This window comes from Episyrphus balteatus, chromosome 3 (genome assembly GCF_945859705.1).
Source record: "Episyrphus balteatus chromosome 3, idEpiBalt1.1, whole genome shotgun sequence".
In the NCBI taxonomy this organism is placed as follows: Eukaryota; Metazoa; Arthropoda; class Insecta; order Diptera; family Syrphidae; genus Episyrphus; species Episyrphus balteatus.
In genome coordinates this window covers 90,117,701-90,137,616 of record NC_079136.1, presented here as the reverse complement: position 1 = coordinate 90,137,616, position 19,916 = coordinate 90,117,701, and the positions used below count along the sequence as shown (strand labels likewise).

General features: G+C 30.1%; 1 protein-coding gene across 3 annotated transcripts in view; it reads right to left on the bottom strand.

Annotated features, from left to right (window-relative positions):
- The window catches only part of LOC129913453 (uncharacterized), a 711,188-nt gene that overhangs the window by 163,528 nt on the left and 527,744 nt on the right, over nucleotides 1-19,916 (bottom strand). For all 3 annotated transcript variants that reach the window (XM_055992144.1, XM_055992142.1, XM_055992143.1), the window contains exon 4: nucleotides 17,732-17,951. In XM_055992144.1, coding sequence (XP_055848119.1) covers nucleotides 17,732-17,951 — 220 coding nt within the window. The remainder of the gene's footprint in view (nucleotides 1-17,731; nucleotides 17,952-19,916) is intronic.

Sequence of the window (19,916 nt, the reverse complement as noted above, 5' to 3'; positions counted from 1 at the left end):
TAAGTCATGGTTTCATTGATTTTGCATTCGATAACGAAAATGAAATTGCACCTGTTCGCTGGAACAACAATTGTAACAGTCTTATCAAATCATTTGATGGATCCACCAACAGAGGCGGCGGCGCTAGACCAAAATGAGGCGTGTGCTAGAGTAAATTTTCGGGGCCAGTGAGAAAATGAATTTGGACTATTATTTTGAAAAAAAGTATCAAGTATCAAGTTCAAAATTCTAATAACAAGCTTACGACAAAACGTTTCATTTCAATGTAAAGCCCTGTTCCTTTGGGAGGTGGCAAAGTACTACTAGTAGTTTACTAGCGATTTCCAAGACAGTATATGATAGTACTAGATTTACCAAAATATCTAATATTAGAAGACTACCACTTCCAATGGAACAGGGCTGTAGATGAAAAACAAAATGCACGACTCGATCTCACGAACTTTTTCTTAAGTTTCAGATTGCTTTAATTTTTAAAACTTTTTATATAGGTAAATAAGATTTTTTGTTAAATGTTCTAAAACGTAGGTACATATCAAAAAAAAAATAATTCGTTCTTCAAATCAAACAAAAAAACAGCATCTAGAATTAATTTCAACAATTTGATTTCTTTTATTAGGGCGCGTTTTTAGAAAAAATCAAAATCGTTAGGAATCGCTATAAACATTTTTCGGAAAAAAACTATTTTAAGTAAAATTGATATGAAATTTTGCAGAAATTTTTAATCTACATTCCAAATTTCAGAAAAATTAAATGCGAAATTTTCTAAAATTTGACAATTCAAATAAAAATCAAACTTTCTTCATCAAGGAAAAAACTAACTCTTGATTGCTTTTTTGATTAAATTGTACTTTTCTAAAATTGGTACAATATAATATAGCTATTTATTTTAATGTAGAAATTCTTGTTTTCGTCAGTTTCTTTTTTAGAATATAAAAATATCAATTGAATTACCAATTGGAAAAGGGGAATAAATCCATCTCATCTTATTGTTAGCAAAACGCAAATAACTGCACAACTTCTTTATTTGATGGTTCTAAGAATGCGGTTAGGCTAGTCTCACGTTAGTCTTAAAATTTTAAAATTTACACTTTTCAAACAACCTGTAATATAGCTGAGTGCCATTGCTATATTAAAATAAAATAAATTGCACGACTGGGGTCGCACGTACTTGCTCTCATGCTTAAAGTAACTATAATGTTAAAGCTTTTTATTCAAGAAATTTAAAATTTGATATTTTGAAGAAATTTCATAAGTAGTATAAAAAAATTAAATCGGTTTTTATAATTAATTAAACTCCGTCATACATTATCTTAAAAAAAAAAACAAATATGCCATTTTATTTCTTGTATAAAAAGGTATTTTTAGAAAAAAATTTTCGAAAATTGTAGGAGCCGTTTTTTAAAAAAATAATTTTTTATATATAAAAATGTTTTAACATTTTTTCAAAAAAAAAATTGGTATGCCATTTTGAAGAAATAATTAATTTACACATAAAAACTAAATTTCAAAATTTTTCATTGATCCGTTTTCAAAAAATTGATTTTTCAAAAAAAAATTTTGAAATATTTTTTAAAAAACCAAAAATGCGTTTTTTGAAAATTTTCTAAAATTTTAATATTATCTTTACTTACACACTTTTGTATAAAAATTTTCATTTAAATCGGGTTAATTTTGTACGAGATATTCAGAAACGAAAAAAACCGTTCTATGACAGGTACCGTTAATAACGGTACAAAAAATATTTTTTTTATTTAATAAGTTGGCTCTTATGTGCAGTACTACACACAAAAATTTTAATCAAAATCGTTAGAGCCGTTTTTGAAAAAAATTAACTTTTCTATTTCCGTTATATGGCAGGTACCGTTAGTTTTGGTCATAAAAAAAAAATTTCAATTTCCCCTCTAGGGAATCACCAAAAACTGCTAACTACCAAGTTTGAAGAAAATCACTTCACTCGTTTAGGCTGCAGCTCCAGATAGAGACAGACACACAGACAGACAGACAGACAGACAGACAGACAGACAGACAGACAGAATTACCGGACCCACTTTTTTGGCATTCTCCATCATCGTAATGTCATGTAAAATTGTTATCTCGAGTTCGATTTTTTTTACGAATCCTAAACTTGTCCTATAGTACCTATATCGCAAGTAAAAATTAAAATTTATCAGTAGGAAGAAGGAAATAAGGCCGGGATTTGTTTCTTTCTTTAAACTATTGTTTTTTTTTTTTAATCACTTTTATATGTATAAGATTTCTATGGAGTTTGGTAATAACAACATAAGTCCAAAATCGTCGTTTTGAGATAAATGCATTTTAAAGTTTGAGAAATGCCCCCAAATCCAATTTTATTTAATGCAAGTATATTGGGATGCAATTATTTTTGAAATTATCAAGGGGCACGGTAGTGCCCAGCCAAGTTCTCTAGCAACTTTGACACTGCACCCTTATTTACAGGAAACCACTCAGGCCATTTTCGACCCCCCTCTAACTTCCACACCAAAGATGCTAGAAATTTCAAACTCGCTACATTTGTTGAGCTGGTCAAAACCAAACACCTCGCAAACTTTCAGCCTCCTACGATGAGTAGTTTCTGAGATATGGGGCTTTAAAAATCGCAAAAACCGTAACTGACTCACTGACTCACTGATTCACTGACTCACTGACAGATCATCAAAATTATGGAGAACTTCCCGATATCGTAGAAACTTGAAATTTTACACGGTGATAGGACTTGTGGTGTATAGAAAGGAAAAAATCGAGATTTTCAATTCAATGTGGATAGTATCGACATTTATCTATCGACATTTATCTATCGACATTTATATATCCACATTTATCTATCGACATTTATCTGTCCACATTTATCTGTCCACATTTATCTATCGACATTTATCTATCGACATTTATCTATCGACATTTATCTATCGACATTTATCTATCGACATTTATCTATCCACATATATCTATCCACATTTATCTATCGACATTTATCTATCCACATTTATCTATCCACATTTATCTATCCACATATATCTATCCAAATTTATCTATCCACATTTATCTATCCACATTTATCTATCCACGTATATTTTATATATCGACATTTATCTGTCCACATTTATCTGTCCACATTTATCTATCGACATTTATCTATCGACATTTATCTATCGACATTTATCTATCGACATTTATCTATCGACGTTTATCTATCCACATTTATCTATCCACATTTATCTATCCACGTATATTTTATATATCGACATTTATCTGTCCACATTTATCTGTCCACATTTATCTATCGACATTTATCTATCGACATTTATCTATCCACATTTATCTATCCACATATATCTATCCACATTTATCTATCGACATTTATCTATCGACATATATCTATCCACATTTATCTATCGACATTTATATATCCACATTTATCTATCCACATTTATCTATCCACATTTATCTATCCACATATATCTATCCAAATTTATCTATCCACATTTATCTATCCACATTTATCTATCCACGTATATCTATCCACATTTATCTATCGACATTTAACTGTCGACATTTATCTATCGACATTTATCTATCCACATTTATCTATCCACATTTATCTATCCACATATATATATCCACATTTATCTATCGACATTTATCTATCCACATTTATCTATCCACATTTATCTATCCACATTTATCTATCCACGTATATCCATCCACATTTATCTATCGACATTTATCTATCCACATTTATCTATCGAAATTTATCTATCCACATTTATCTATCCACATATATCTATCCACATTTATCTATCCACATTTATCACTCGACATTTATCTATCCACATTTATCTATCGACATTTATCTATCGACATTTATCTATCTTTATCTATCCACATTTATCTATCCACGTATATCTATCCACATTTATCTATCGACATTTTACTGTCGACATTTATCTATCGACATTTATCTATCGACATTTATCCATCCACATTTATCTATCCACATATATCAATCCACATTTATCTATCGACATTTATCTGTCGACATTTATCTATCGACATTTATCTATCCACATTTATCTATCCACGTATATCGACATGTATCTATCGACATTTATCTATCGACATTTATCTGTCGACATTTATCTATCGACATTTATCTATCGACATTTATCTGTCGACATTTATCTATCGACATTTATCTATCGAAATTTATCTATCGACATTTATCTGTCCACATTTATCTATCCATGTATATCGACATTTATCTATCCACATTTATCTATAGACATTTATCTATCGACATTTATCTGTCGACTTTTATCTATCGACATTTATCTATCGACATTTATCTATCGACATTTATCTATCGACATTTATCTATATCTAAATGTCGATAGATAAATGTGGACAGATAAATGTGGATAGATAAATGTGGATAGATAAATGTGGATAGATAAATGTGGATAGATAGATGTGGACAGATAAATTTCGATAGATAAATGTGGATAGATAAATGTGGATAGATAAATATGGATAGATAAATGTCGATAGATAAATGTGGACAGATAAATGTCGATAAATAAATGTGGATAGATAAATGTGGATAGATATATGTGGATAGATAAATGTGGATAGATAAATGTCGATAGATAAATGTGGATAGACAAATGTGGATAGATAAATGTCGATAGATAAATGTGGACAGATAAATGTCGATAGGTAAATGTGGATAGATATATGTGGATAGATAAATGTCGATAGATAAATGTCGATAGATAAATGTGGACAGATAAATGTCGATAGATAAATGTGGATAGAAAAATGTGGATAGATAAATGTCTATAGATAAATGTCGATAATAAATGTCGATAGATAAATGTGGATAGATAAATGTGGACAGATAAATGTCGATAGATAAATGTGGATAGATATATGTGGATAGACAAATGTGGAAAGATAAATGTCGATAGATAAATGTGGACAGATAAATGTCGATAGATAAATGTGGATAGATATACGTGGATAGATAAATGTGGATAGATAAATGTGGATAGATATATGTGGATAGATAAATGTCGATAGATAAATGTGACATTTATCTATCCACATATATCTATCCACATTTATCTATCCACATTCATCAATCGACATTTATCTATCCACATTTATCTATCCACATTTATCTATCGACATTTATCTGTCGACATTTATCTATCGACATTTTCTATCGACATTTATCTATCCACATTTATCCATCCACATTTATCTATCGACATTTATCTATCCACATATATCTATCCACATTTATCTATCCACATTTATCTATCCACGTATATCTATCCACATTTATCTATCGACATTTATCTGTCCACATTTATCTATCGACATTTATCTATCGACATTTATCTATCCACATTTGTCTATCCACATTTATAAATGTCGATAGATAAATGTGGATAGATAAATGTCGATTGATAAATGTCGATAGATAAATGTCGATAGATAAATGTGGATAGATAAATGTCAATTGATAAATGTGGATAGATAAATGTGGATAGATATATGTGAATAGATAAATGTCGATAGATAAATGTGGATAGATAAATGTCGATTGATAAATGTCGATAGATAAATGTCGATAGATAAATGTGGATAGATAAATGTCAATTGATAAATGTGGATGGATAAATGTGGATAGATAAATGTCGATAGAAAATGTCGATAGATAAATGTCGACAGATAAATGTCGATAGATAAATGTAGATAGATAAATGTGGATAGATAAATGTCGATTGATAAATGTGGATAGATAAATGTGGATAGATAAATGTCATATTTATCTATCGACATTTATCTATCGACATTTATCAATCGACATTTATCAATCGACATTTATCTATCCACATTTATCTATCCACATTTATCTATCCACATTTATCTATCCACATTTATCTATCCACATATATCTATCCACATTTATCTATCGACATTTATCTGTCCACATTTATCTATCCACATTTATCTATCGAAATTTATTCTATCCACATTTATCTATCGACATTTATCTATCCACATTTATCTATTCACATATATCTATCCACATTTATCTATCCACATTTATCAATTGACATTTATCTATCCACATTTATCTATCGACATTTATCTATCGACATTTATCAATCGACATTTATCTATCCACATTTATCTATCGACATTTATAAATGTGGATAGACAAATGTGGATAGATAAATGTCGATAGATAAATGTCGATAGATAAATGTGGACAGATAAATGTCTATAGATAAATGTCGATAGATATACGTGGATAGATAAATGTGGATAGATAAATGTGGATAGATATATGTGGATAGATAAATGTCGATAGATAAATGTGGATAGATATACGTGGATAGATAAATGTGGATAGATAAATGTGGATAGATATATGTGGATAGATAAATGTGGATACATAAATGTCGATAGATAAATGTCGATAGATAAATGTCGATAGATAAATGTGGATAGATAAATGTGGATAGATAAATGTCGATTGATAAATGTGGATAGATATATGTGGATAGATAAATGGCGATAGATAAATGTCGATAGATAAATGTGGATAGATAAATGTCGATTGATAAATGTGGATAGATAAATGTGGATAGATATATGTGGATAGATAAATGTCGATAGATAAATGTCGATAGATAAATGTGGATACATAAATGTCGATAGATAAATGTCGACAGATAAATGTCGATAGATAAATGTCGATAGATAAATGTCGACAGATAAATGTCGATAGATAAATGTCGATAGATAAATGTGGATAGATAAATGTCGATTGATAAATGTGGATAGATAAATGTGGATAGATAAATGTGGATAGATAAATGTGGATAGATAAATGTCGATAGATAAATGTGGACAGATAAATGTCGATAGATAAATGTGGATAGACATATGTGGATAGATAAATGTGGATAGATAAATGTCGATAGATAAATGTGGATAGATATATGTGGATAGATAAATGTCGATAGATAAATGTCGATAGTTAAATGTGGATACATAAATGTCGATAGATAAATGTCGACAGATAAATGTCGATAGATAAATGTCGATACATAAATGTCGACAGATAAATGTCGATAGATAAATGTCGATAGATAAATGTGGACAGATAAATGTGGACAGATAAATGTCGATAGATAAATGTGGATATATAAATGTCGATAGATAAATGTCGATAGATAAATGTCGACAGATAAATGTCGATAGATAAATGTCGATAGATAAATGTGGATAGATAAATGTCGATTGATAAATGTGGATAGATAAATGTGGATAGGTAAATGTGGATAGATAAATGTCGATAGATAAATGTGGACAGATAAATGTCGATAGATAAATGTGGATAGACATATGTGGATAGATAAATGTGGATAGATAAATGTGGATAGATAAATGTGGATAGATAAATGTGGATAGATATATGTGGATAGATAAATGTCGATAGATAAATGTCGATAGTTAAATGTGGATACATAAATGTCGATAGATAAATGTCGACAGATAAATGTCGATAGATAAATGTCGATAGATAAATGTCGACAGATAAATGTCGATAGATAAATGTCGATAGATAAATGTGGATAGATATATGTGGATAGATAAATGTCGATAGTTAAATGTGGATAGATAAATGTCGATAGATAAATGTGGATAGATAAATGTCGATAGATAAATGTCGATTGATAAATGTGGATAGATAAATGTGGATAGATAAATGTGGACTGATAAATGTCGATTGATAAATGTGGATAGATATATGTGGATAGATAAATGTGGATAGATAAATGTCGATAGATAAATGTGGACAGATAAATGTCGATAGATAAATGTGGATAGATAAATGTGGATAGATATATGTGGATAGATAAATGTCGATAGATAAATGTAGATAGATAAATTTGGATAGATATATGTGGATAGATAAATGTCGATAGTTAAATGTGGATAGATAAATGTCGATAGATAAATGTCGATAGATAAATGTCGATAGATAAAAGTCGACAGATAAATGTCGATAGATAAATGTGGATAGATATACGTGGATAGATAAATGTGGATAGATAAATTTGGATAGATATATGTGGATAGTTAAATGTGGATAGATAAATGTCGATAGATAAATGTCGATAGATAAATGTCGACAGTTAAATGTCGATAGATAAATGTGGATAGATCAATTTTCATAAAATATTATAGAGCACTTCTGATTATCGTAGAACCTTGAAATTTGGTAGAATGTTAGAGCTGGTTGTTTATTCAAATTAAAAAAATTTGAGAATTTCAGCCAGGGGGCGTGGCAACTGCCTATTTCCGTCGAATTTTCATCAAATATTATAGAGCATTTCTAACTTTCGTATAACATTAAAATTTGGTAGAATGGTAGACCTGGGAGTTTATACAAAAGAAAAAATTTAAAATTTGACAATTTTAGACAAGGGTCGTGGTAACCGCCCATTTTCTCTGAGCTATACCTTGCAAAAAGAAGTGAAATCACAACAAAAACATTACTGTTAAAAAAGAGCCAAGTTCTCCTATGTTGAAGTTATGCTACGTTTTTTTTTTCTTTCTTTTGTATAGAGACAAGATTTACATCAAAATGTAATTTTAGGAATATTGAGGACTTATTGCTTCTTTTAATTGGTGATTCAATTTTGCTTTTGAGTTGAAGAAGAAGAGACCGGAAAAAACCAAGGGGCTCCCCCTGCTAAATACAGGAAGATATATAAAAAATTGGAATTGTTTTTGTTGATGTTTGCTTTTCTCTGTTAGATACTTATCAATCATTTAATTTTTTTTTTTACGAAATAACTGATAAATTATTCGCATGTTTGATTGAGCAAAATTTTTGATTTAAAACGGGTTTTTAAAGTTTGGTGGATTGTAAATCCGTCCCTTGTGCCCCCCCCCCCCATAGAAAAAAATCCTGGATCCGCCCTTGACTTCAAGTACTAAATTTCATGACCGTTCAACAAGAAATAGCCGTGGAAATGATGTTAGAGCTTCCTTGATCGAAAGATTTTTAAATCTTCAGCGAGTTTATGACTTTCACTGATTGTGAAAAAAAATATCGGAATGATAGGATTTTTGCCTTTTTTCGACATACATTATGTATATGTACCTAGGTATTTTGAAATACATACGGACCGGAAGTCCTTAACCAATTTGAACCAATTTTGTTTCTACTTATTATTAAGCTCATAAATTAGTTTTCTAAAGCTATTATGTTAAAAAAATAATATGTTAGGGAGGTCAATTTTTTTTTTTAAACATACCATTTTTTTAAATTTTTTTTCAAACTTAAACCAATGCGCGACCGGAAGATAAAACCGATTTTGATTTTGATATGAACTTTTTCGAGCGATTACGATTTGAAATGTTTTTCGACTCACTCTACTGAACACTGTGTATGAATATGAATTTTACATCAGGATTTATAATTGTACTTTTTTATAGAATTATAACCGCAAAATCAAGCAAACTTCAAGCAATGCTGATAAGACTTATGTAACAAAATTATGTAAATCAGACAATTCTTTTTATAATAAATCAATTATCTATCTATCTATCTATTTTTTTTTTTACCAAAGGCAAAGGCTCAGTATGTGGAAAGGATAAATAAAATATTAATAATATTCTATTATGTACTTAGGTACCAAGAAATCTTTACATGTACAGGGGCGGACTGGGAGTCAAAGGGCCTTCCGGGACTTTTAGGAAAAGGGCCACAAAATACTTACATAATTATTTACTTACTCGAAATATTTAAAAATAAAAGTTGATATGCAGAAATTGTTTTTTTATATACAGTGGTCGAAAAATAATTAGAAACAAGCTCTTTTTTTTCAAAATGTATGTATGTTCTTAATATAAATAAAAAATATTAGAATTATTTTTTAACAGAGACATTTGAAGAGCTTGATGTTTTATTAACGATCTCGTCTTTATTGCACCTTCTTTTTCTAAAATATAAGGGGTTGGTCTGTCAGGAATATTTGTTAAGGACGTTTTATCTATTTTTTTGGAACATGTGGCAATTTACGAGGACTGCAACCACATTAACTGACTTATAGAAATTAGTCGGTGATAGTCCTTTTTATTAATTGTACCTACTTTAAATTAATTGACCAAGTTTGGAAAATGTAAATGCTAAATATCATTTATTTTTTCAAATAAAAGCATTTATTTTTAAAAGTTTTCGTGAATTTATCCAGTGCTTTTGTTTGTCATGTTAAAGCTTCACAAGAAAAAGTTTTTTGAATAATGAACCCTTTAAAATTACAAAACTTTTAATTACATGTTACAAAAAAAAAATAATATTTTTAACAGTTACTAACAGTACCTTTTACTGAACCGGTAAATTAGGTACTTCGACAAATTAATTAAATTTTATATCATTTTTTAAATTGATATTAAAATTCTTATAAAATTAAATTAAAAATATTTTTGTGAGTTATCAGGTACATAAAAAGCTTTGATATTCTAAGCAACTTTATCTATGCATTCTATTACGATTTTATAATGTTTTTTGTCCCGGATTTTGCTCCCAGAAATATGGTCACCGACGGTGACTCACCGTAATTATACCATAACTCGTGTTTGCTAAAAATTTGTTAAATATTTTGTATACAAAGGGTGTCCCAAAATTAATGGATCAAACGAAATATGCTGATAGGCTAACTTTAGGACTCTCAGAATTTGGTAACTTGTTCATCTCAAATTCTTACGGTTTTCGATTTAATGCAGTTTTTGCGTAATTTCGAAAAGTCCCGACTTTGCAACTGTATTTTGCTCCCTCCGCTCATAATAAATTTTTGTTTTTTACAATTCTTTCACTAAAACATTTCTTAATAATAAGAAATAATTAATAAATCAAAATATTTTTTGCTGCAAATCAATTAAGAGTTCAATATTTTTTAAAAACTCAATTTGTTACTTTTATTTCAAAATTTTGTCACCTAAATCTCTAATTAGGGGAGATTAGGTACTGTTGAAGCAAAGGACGGTTGAAACAATACAAGTAGCTCGAGAATCGTTAGTGATACAGTATGACTTATAGGGAATCGAATGTATTTGAAATTTCAATTGTTTGTCAAAAGAGCTTTTTTTTCGGAAAATGAGAGGAACTATGTGATCGAAGAGCTACCTTACGGAAAGGGTATGAAATATTGTTTCAGTGTATGTATTTGTTTTTAAAACATTGTGAAAATCGAAAGCTTGGTCTTGTTCAAGCTTTTTTAAAATGAAAGAGAGATATACAAACAAGCTACTAAGGGGAAGAAGAAAAAACATCGTGTTTACTTTTTTGTACTTTTTTGACTTTGTGTTTTGATAGTTCAGGCTTAACACAACAAATAAAGTACCTTGGCACCACTGTTTTTATCGAGAGAAAGTAAAATCTGGATAATTATCTGGATTTTTCAAAAATCTATACAGATAAAGTTTTTGTTGTTTTTTGCCTCGAAAGATTCATATAGGGCCCCCAAACAGAATTCGGTAGGCCTCCAAAGATTCATAGGAGGCCCACAAACAGAATTAGGTAGGCCCCTAAAGATCCATAGGAGGCCTTCATTGACTTAAACGCCATAAACATGATTCTGTGGGCTTCGAAAGATCCATATGGGGCCCCCTGAAAATCCATAAAGGGCCCAGAAACAGAATTCGGTAGGCCCCTAAAGATCCATAGGAGGCCTTCATTGACTTAAACGCCATAAACATGATTCTGTGGGCTTCGAAAGATCCATATGGGGCCCCCTGAAAATCCATAGGGGGCCCACAAACAGAATTCGGTAGGCCCCTAAAGATCCATAGGAGGCCTTCATTGACTTAAACGCCATAAACATGATTCAGTGGGCCTCGAAATATCCATATGGGGCCCATGAAAATCCATAGGGGGGCCACAAACAGAATTCGGTAGGCCCATTAAGATCCACTGGAGGCCTACGTTGACTTAAATCCCGCAAACATAATTCTGTGGGCCTCGAAACATACATAGGGGGCTCACAAGCATAATTCTATAGGTCTCGAAAGATCCATAAGGGGCACAATAGATTTATACTGACTAAAAAGGCCAGAAACCGACTTGAAGCATGACGTGAGTGAATTTAAAAATTGAATTTCAAGTGCTTTTAAGAAATGTTTTCTTGCCCGAGGGCCTACCGGGAAAAATCCAGAATGCCCGGTGGGCCAGTCCGCCCCTGTACATGTATTTTAAAGCTGATAAAAGTTATAAAAACATAACCATTAAACACGATATACAGCCACATACATTATTGTCATATTACACATTACATTTCAATTCTATTTTAACCGCCCTATAATTTCCAGATCAATCAGCAAATTAAACTTTAATAGCTTCATTGGAATATAATTACTGTAAACTAAACCATGTTCTATGAGATAGAATTAATCGGATTAGGTAAATAGATGGTCGTAAATAGCACCATTATTATTAGTTTGCCTTTGAACATCAAAGATTCTGTTTATGGATGGAAAACATGAAACTATTTGAAATATGTATCTTTCAATAATTTACACGCATGCAATACAAATACATATAAATACATGTATATATTTTAAGAAGGTATACTTATACCTTATGACTAAACAAACTAGGGGAATCTAGATCCCAATACTTATATTTATATGTAGTACCCACTTGTGCTCTTGAAAAAATTCACATTAGAAAAATATTTCTAGAAAACAACAAAAAAAAAAAATAAATAAAGCTTTCCTTAAAATACACAACTACAACGCTGAAAATGCATTTTAAAATAACTTTCCTTTGGCAAACCACCTGGGATTTAAACCGCACTTTAGAGTTGGGTGCATAAGTACTTTTTGCAAGATACCTACTTTTCCATTGTTTACTCTGTACTCTGAGACTCTCACAGCCAAATTAAGCACACTTCCTGTTTTATGCCAACACAAAAAATGTGGCTAAGCTTACCCAAACCCAGGAAATCTTAGAAAAAAAAGCACGAGAATTTTAAAGAAAAACTTGCCCGGCATTGTTTTTGAGAGAAATGAAAAGAAAATTATCAGGGCCGCATTGACTTAATATGGTATAGAAAAATGAAGAATTCATGGGAAAAACGGCTTAAGGGTATACTTAATTAAAAGGAAAACTAACGAAAACTCATAACATTGAGGTCGAACAGAATGTAGTAAAGGTGAATTTTTATAAGTTCATATAAGAATTTTATTTTTGTAGCCGTTTGCCGAAACTTACTCCCTTTTGGGACGCAATTCAGGTTATGAAAATACAGAATGTTTTTTTCAAATTGGAATTGGTAAATGTAATTTGAAGAAGTAAGTATTAAGAAGTCACAAACCAATAAAAATTGAGAGATTATAGGCATTTTTGAAATTTTTATTTACCGCACCGTGCGTCCCGAAAGGGTTAAATAATTAAGTTGAACATAAACGCTTTATGTTCTACTTTTTGCTCTGCCTTGCCTATACTGTAACATAAGGATTTGTGCAAGCTTAAGTTTCGGTTCAGCAAACGCCCCTTAGGTACAGTAAAAAAAAATAAAAACAAATAAATTATATGACTTGTCTGATTCTTCCACTAAGTTTGGGGACTCATGTCATTCTTCCGCCGAATTCCTGGGATTTGTAAAAAAATTCGAACTCGAAAAAACAATCATAGACACTAGGATTATTAAGAATGTTGTTAATAGTATTGGGTGTTTCCCTAAAGGGGAAATTTGTACTTTTTTCAAGGGTCGAACTAACGGTACCTGTCCAAAAGACAAACATTTTTTTTTTTCAAAAATCTAATATTTTTTTGACCGTTATTAACTGTAGGTTCGTGTTATAGGACGGTTTTTTTTTTATTTTCGAACTTCTCATAAAGTATAATGCCAATTTTAATGAAAAAATTATATGGCCTACAAAATTTTCAAAAAATAAATTTATCGATTTTAAAAAATACACACATACATAGTACATATACATACAATTGTACATATTTCAATTTTAATTTGGAAAAATATGCAAATTTCAATTTTTTCGATATTTTGTTTTTAAGTATTAAGTGGTAGGTAAGTATTTTTTGTTTTTAATTTATAAAGAAATTACAAACAAATGCTCTAACGATTTTCAATTTTATTTAAAGAATTAATTTTTAAACAAGAAATCAAATAGCGATCAACATTATTTAAAACTGTGTTAAAAAGAAAAACAAAATTTTATATTTTTTAACATTAGTTATAAAATTTCTTAGGCCCATTTGCTGAAACTAAACTTAAATATTTAAGTGAAACATAAAGCCCTAAGTTCTACATTGCGATTTGCACGAACTTCAAACTAGGTTATAAATTCCTCTAAGTTGAACATAACTAAGGGGGAAGAAATAGTAGAACATAAGTAGTTTATGTTATACTTAAGCATATTTAATTGTGAAAAAAAAGAATACCGCTCAAAAAAATGATGCGTTAGTACCAAAATGGACAAAAATTAAGTATAGTTACATGAATTAACTTACTTTTATAAATTCCAACCATCTCAAAAATGCAAAAATTCAAATTTGAGAGAATGTTCACCATTTTGTTGTTTTCTTCCAACACTAATTTTGACAAACACATACGTTCACAAAACACAAACACATTCACTAAAATTATTCCATTATTATTAATTTAAACGCAAATTTTATTTGACTATCACTATTTTTACCTTTTCCATTAATTTAACCCTTTCGTACCCAGCGTTACAATCATGTAACATTTATTTTTAAATTCGTAAAAAATGTTAAATTAAACAATTTTTTAGGTTACGATGGCTTAATTGAAAGATAATAATGTCTAGTAACTGGATTATTACAAAATGCTAGTCAAATATCATACCTTTAATTTTTTTACTTGCGATATAGGTACTATATATCAAGTTATGCATTCGTACAAAAAAAAAAAGTTGAGATAACATTTTTCCATGACATTACGATGGTAGACAATGCCAAAAAAGTGGGTCCCGGAAGTCCGTCTGTCTGTCTGTCTGTCTGTCTGTCTGTCTGTCTGTCTGTCTGTCTGTCTGTCTGTCTGTCTGTCTGTCTGTCTGTCTGTCTGTCAGTCTGTCTGTCTGTCAGTCTGTCTGTCAGTCTGTCTGTCTGTCTGTCTGTCTGTATAAGGAGCTACAGCCTAAACGTATGGACCGATTAATGTCAAACTTGGTAAGTATCGTTATTCAGCGACTCTCCAGAGGTTTTTTTGGAATTAATTTTTTTGGACCAAAAATAACGGTACTTGTCATATACCGATTTTAGTAAAATTGAAATATCTCGAAAACGGCTCTAACGATTTTGTTTAAAAAATTCAAGTGTTAGTTTTAAGCTAAGGTCTATCTTCCAATGAAAAATTTTTTTTTTGAGAATCATTATTAATGGTACCTGCAATAGAACCGTTTTTTTTCAAATCCGATTATCTCCGAAACTACTTATTCGATTTCAACGAAACTTTTTGTGAAGAAGCATTTATATAATTTAAATATAAGCCAAAAATAAGATTTTGAAAAAAATAATTTTTGGATTTTTAAAAAAATTTTGAAATTTTTTTTTTGAAAAATCAAATTATCGAAAACGGGACATTGAATTTTTTTGAAATTTTGTTTTTAGATGTTGATAAGTGATTTCTAAAGAATGGCATACCAATTTTATTTTAAAACTTTTTTTCCAAAAAATTATTTATAAAAAATTAGTTTTTTAAAAAACGGCTCTAACGATTTTGAAAATTTTTTTTCTAAAAATGCATGTTAATATATCAATTAAAACTGCATACTTGTTTTGGAGGGCAATTTAATTTTAGATTTTATTTTACTTTTTTTAAAAAACGAACTTTTTTTTTCCAAATTTCTATATAAAAAGTCTTAAAAATTTAAGCAACTTTAACTCTAAGAGCAAGTTCGTGAGACCCAGTCGTGCATTTTATTTTATCGAGAAAGGGACTGAAATTGACATTTTTTTTTTTTTACAATTTTTTTTTTTTTTATATATGGTCATAATTTTGAAAAAAAAGATATAAAAATGTTAATGCAGAAAGTGTTTTGTTTTTTTTTTGCTTAGAAGAAGTAGCATACATTAAAGTTTCATAAAAGTTATTTTCTCAGATCTCCGACTTTTTTTGGTGGTCATAGGCAGTGCATGTTACTTACATGTAACATGAGAAAAACACATTAGTTTTGCTATTTATTATTTTGGAAAATAACTTTTTGCTATTCATATTTCTTAGTTGTGATGTTTTTGACCCGATAATACCGAAAAAAAACCATTTTTTAATATTGATTTTCATAGCTTAGGTTTGAAAGGGGTTAAAGGCATTCTTAACAATTTGTTTCCTAAAATTTCTCAAAAACAAATTAAAACTAACTGACGTTTAAATGGATTTGACAAATTAATTTTCGTGCATTTTATTTAATAAAAAATTCAAAATTTTGTTTTTAAAATTCAATTTTTTGAAAACGGATCAATGAATTCTTTTGAAACTTTGTTTTTATGTGACAATTTATAAATAATTTCTTTTGAATGATATACCTACTAGACTACCAACCAATTTTTATTTTTTTGAAAAAAAATAAAAAAAAAAAAACTAAAAAAAATATTTTCGAGCGGCTGTAAATATTTCTAAAATAATTCTTAAAATATTTTAGTTATAGGTACAAGAAATTAAAAAAATGGAATATTTCAAAACCATTATGAAATATTTTTGTTTGTTTTAAAAAAATTAATTGAACATTTTTCTTTTATGTAGAATAATAATAATGAAAAAATTCAAGGAATAGCATAATAATAATAAGAGGTCTAAAAGTGTGTTTTACTATTATACTTGGCAAATTCATTATGAAACTAAATCCAAGACTGAATCGAATGTGAACAAATTGGCCCTTAACCTAACCTATACTAATATGCTTCAGTGCACCATATTTTATGACTTTTCGTCAAGAAATGGACATGGAAATGATTTTTGACACCAAAAAGTACTAAAAGCGCGAAGCACAGTAGTGCCGTGCTTCGCGCCTTTTTTTGAAAAGCTATTTGAAACTCAAACTTTTTGCAAAAACTTTAAATTGCTCCCCTAAAAAGTGAGGGTTTTTTTTTGGGTACAGATTGAATGTCAACTTGCTTCAAACGGAATTAAAAAAATCAACGTCAGTAACAGTTTTTATAAATAATGCTCCTTTTATTGGTTTTTTGAGCAGGTTCTAAAGATCTTAAGCAAAAGCCTTACAAAGAAAATGAATACCTAAGGCATCAATTTTGTACTTGTTACTTTACTTTTATCTTATAAAAGCAGTTTTTGTGAAACCCAAAACATTTAGTTAGGCATTTAAATTATTTCATCAGAACTGCCCATTTTGATAATATGAGTCTTTAATTGCAATGTGACTGGATTATCGATTAAATACCACAATTTAAATCCAGCCTTCTTTATATTTGAATATCTACCTCAAAGCTTTTATGATTGTTATTGTTTGTGTAAATATACTTTCTTATTACCTATACATTTTTAAAATTTCAATTAAGGCAATTGTTTCACTTTGCATCTTAAAAGCGCCCTAATGCCTTGGGGCCTTTAAAAGTCACATCAAGATACAACCTGATTCTGAAACATTAAAGACAATAGGAAAAAAAAAGTAACTTGGAACTTACATGGCCTGCACTTATATGCAATCTCGACAATTTTCCTCCGCTTCGGGCAAGGATCCATACTGATGCCGGACGTCGACGTCGATGTGCTGCTGTGGTAGCTACTGCTGCCACTTGTGTCTCCGACACCGCTGGCTCCCAGCCCATAAAACTGGGGTGATCCGTTGAATTTGCAGTGTTTCTTCTTTTGGCATGCTTCCACGACTGTCTGCAAAAGTGAGTACTGAAATGACACACAAAAAAGAAAAAATATAGAATAAAAAAGTAAAAAAAAAAAATTAAAACGGTTTGGTCGTTCAAAAATGTAAGCAAAGCATTTGGGTTAATACTTTTTATCCTACTATATACCTATACCTACTGGAAAAAGCTCAAATTTTAAACTTGCAGAGTAATTTTGGAATCGAAAAACTGGTAACGAATGGAAAATGTCCTTTTTGGGGTTATAAATTGGCATTTGCAGTGAAGGGAGACAGTTTTAATGTCCATGTTTTCGACATCAAGAAATTGTCAATAGCCCCATGGGAAGAGAATATTCTTTTCCTGAATTGTTTGTGTTGTTTTTTTTTTTTTTATTTTTGGATTTTGAATGCCAGAGGGGTGGGGGCAAGGAAGGGGTTGAATGGGTGACATGGGTTGGGTATTGCGTGGTGCAATAATTTTATTCGTACAGATTTAAAAAGGATGATGTTGAAGTAATGTAGTTGAGTTGATAAGTTTCGACATGTAGGCAGACAATTTTGTTTTATTTTTAAACATGTTCAAATTACGAAAAAAAAAAAAAAAAACAGTGATGTAAGACGAAAACTTTTAAAGCTATTTTTGTTGCTGTGGTTAATGGCTTCGTAGATTGATGGCACAAACGACACATGTCACTTTACATTCTCAGTGTTGCTTAACTTTTTTATATGGTAAGCTCGTTAATCTAAACTACATACGTTAGGTATAGTGTAAGCATTTATCGGATAATTTATTATCATGTGAAACTTTTCCCTATAGCTATTGTGTCTTCGAGCAGCTTTTACTTTCCAAATAGCCAGACACCTTGGATTCACCAAAAATCTTTGTCATGTTAATGGGGATGTTGTTATGGGAATAATTTCAGTTTCTTTGAAGTATGATAATGTTTCTCCATAATAAGCTTTCCTTTAAATTATCTGGCATTTTTAATTTGCTTGAATTTTGATATAATTAAAATTAGGCAGCGGGTCAAAATTCTGACTTTAAAACTCTGGTATCAAAATTCTGCTTTTTTTCAAGAAAATTCGGTTTTTCAAAATTCTGCTTTTTTTATATTCTGTCTTTCAAAACTCTGCTTTTATTTCTTATTAAGTTTTTTTTTCATAGCTTATGAGTTTACTATAAACAAAAATAAACCTCATTGATTTAATTTAAGTTTGATACTTTCGTAACGTTCTAGAAGACTAACTTTCTTATAACCCACATACATAGTTCAGTCAATGGGAAAAAATCCGAAAAAAGTTGTGACGTCAGCTAAGTTTGGATGCAGTATTGAAAAGGGGTTGATCCAGAGATCCAGTCAGTCTTGTGGGGCGTCCGCCATTTTGAAAAACGCATTAGTCTCAATATCTCGAGAACGACTGGTTGGACAGAAAATTTGCAAAGACTTTTTAGATTGGAAATATATTTATCTTTCTTTCCTTAATACGTCATTTTTCTCTAGGAGTTATACTTTCAGAGTAAGAGAACCGCAAAGTATCTCATTTTCAGTTATTTACCACTTATTTCTAAGAGTTGTTTAAAATATTTAAAATATAAAAAAATGCACTATTAGCGGTACTGTTACTCTGAAAGTATAACTCCTAGATAATTATATTTCCAATCTAAAAAGATCTTGCAAATTTTCTGTCCGACCAATCGTTCTCGAGATATTGAGACTAATGCGTTTTTCAAAATGGCGGACGCCCCACAAGACCAATCAATAAGCAAACTGAGATTTATACTCTGGATCATCCCCTCTTCAATACGTACTGCATCCAAACTTAGCTGACGTTACAACTTTTTTCGGATCCCCTGCATTTGATTCCTCATTGACTGAACTAACATTTATGTACCGTTGAAAACCAATTAGAAACGATATTGGGTGATGAAAAATATTCTTTTTCTTATTCAATTTTTTTGAATATTAGTTTCTATTTGATTAATTAAAAAATTTTCAATTATTTTTAAA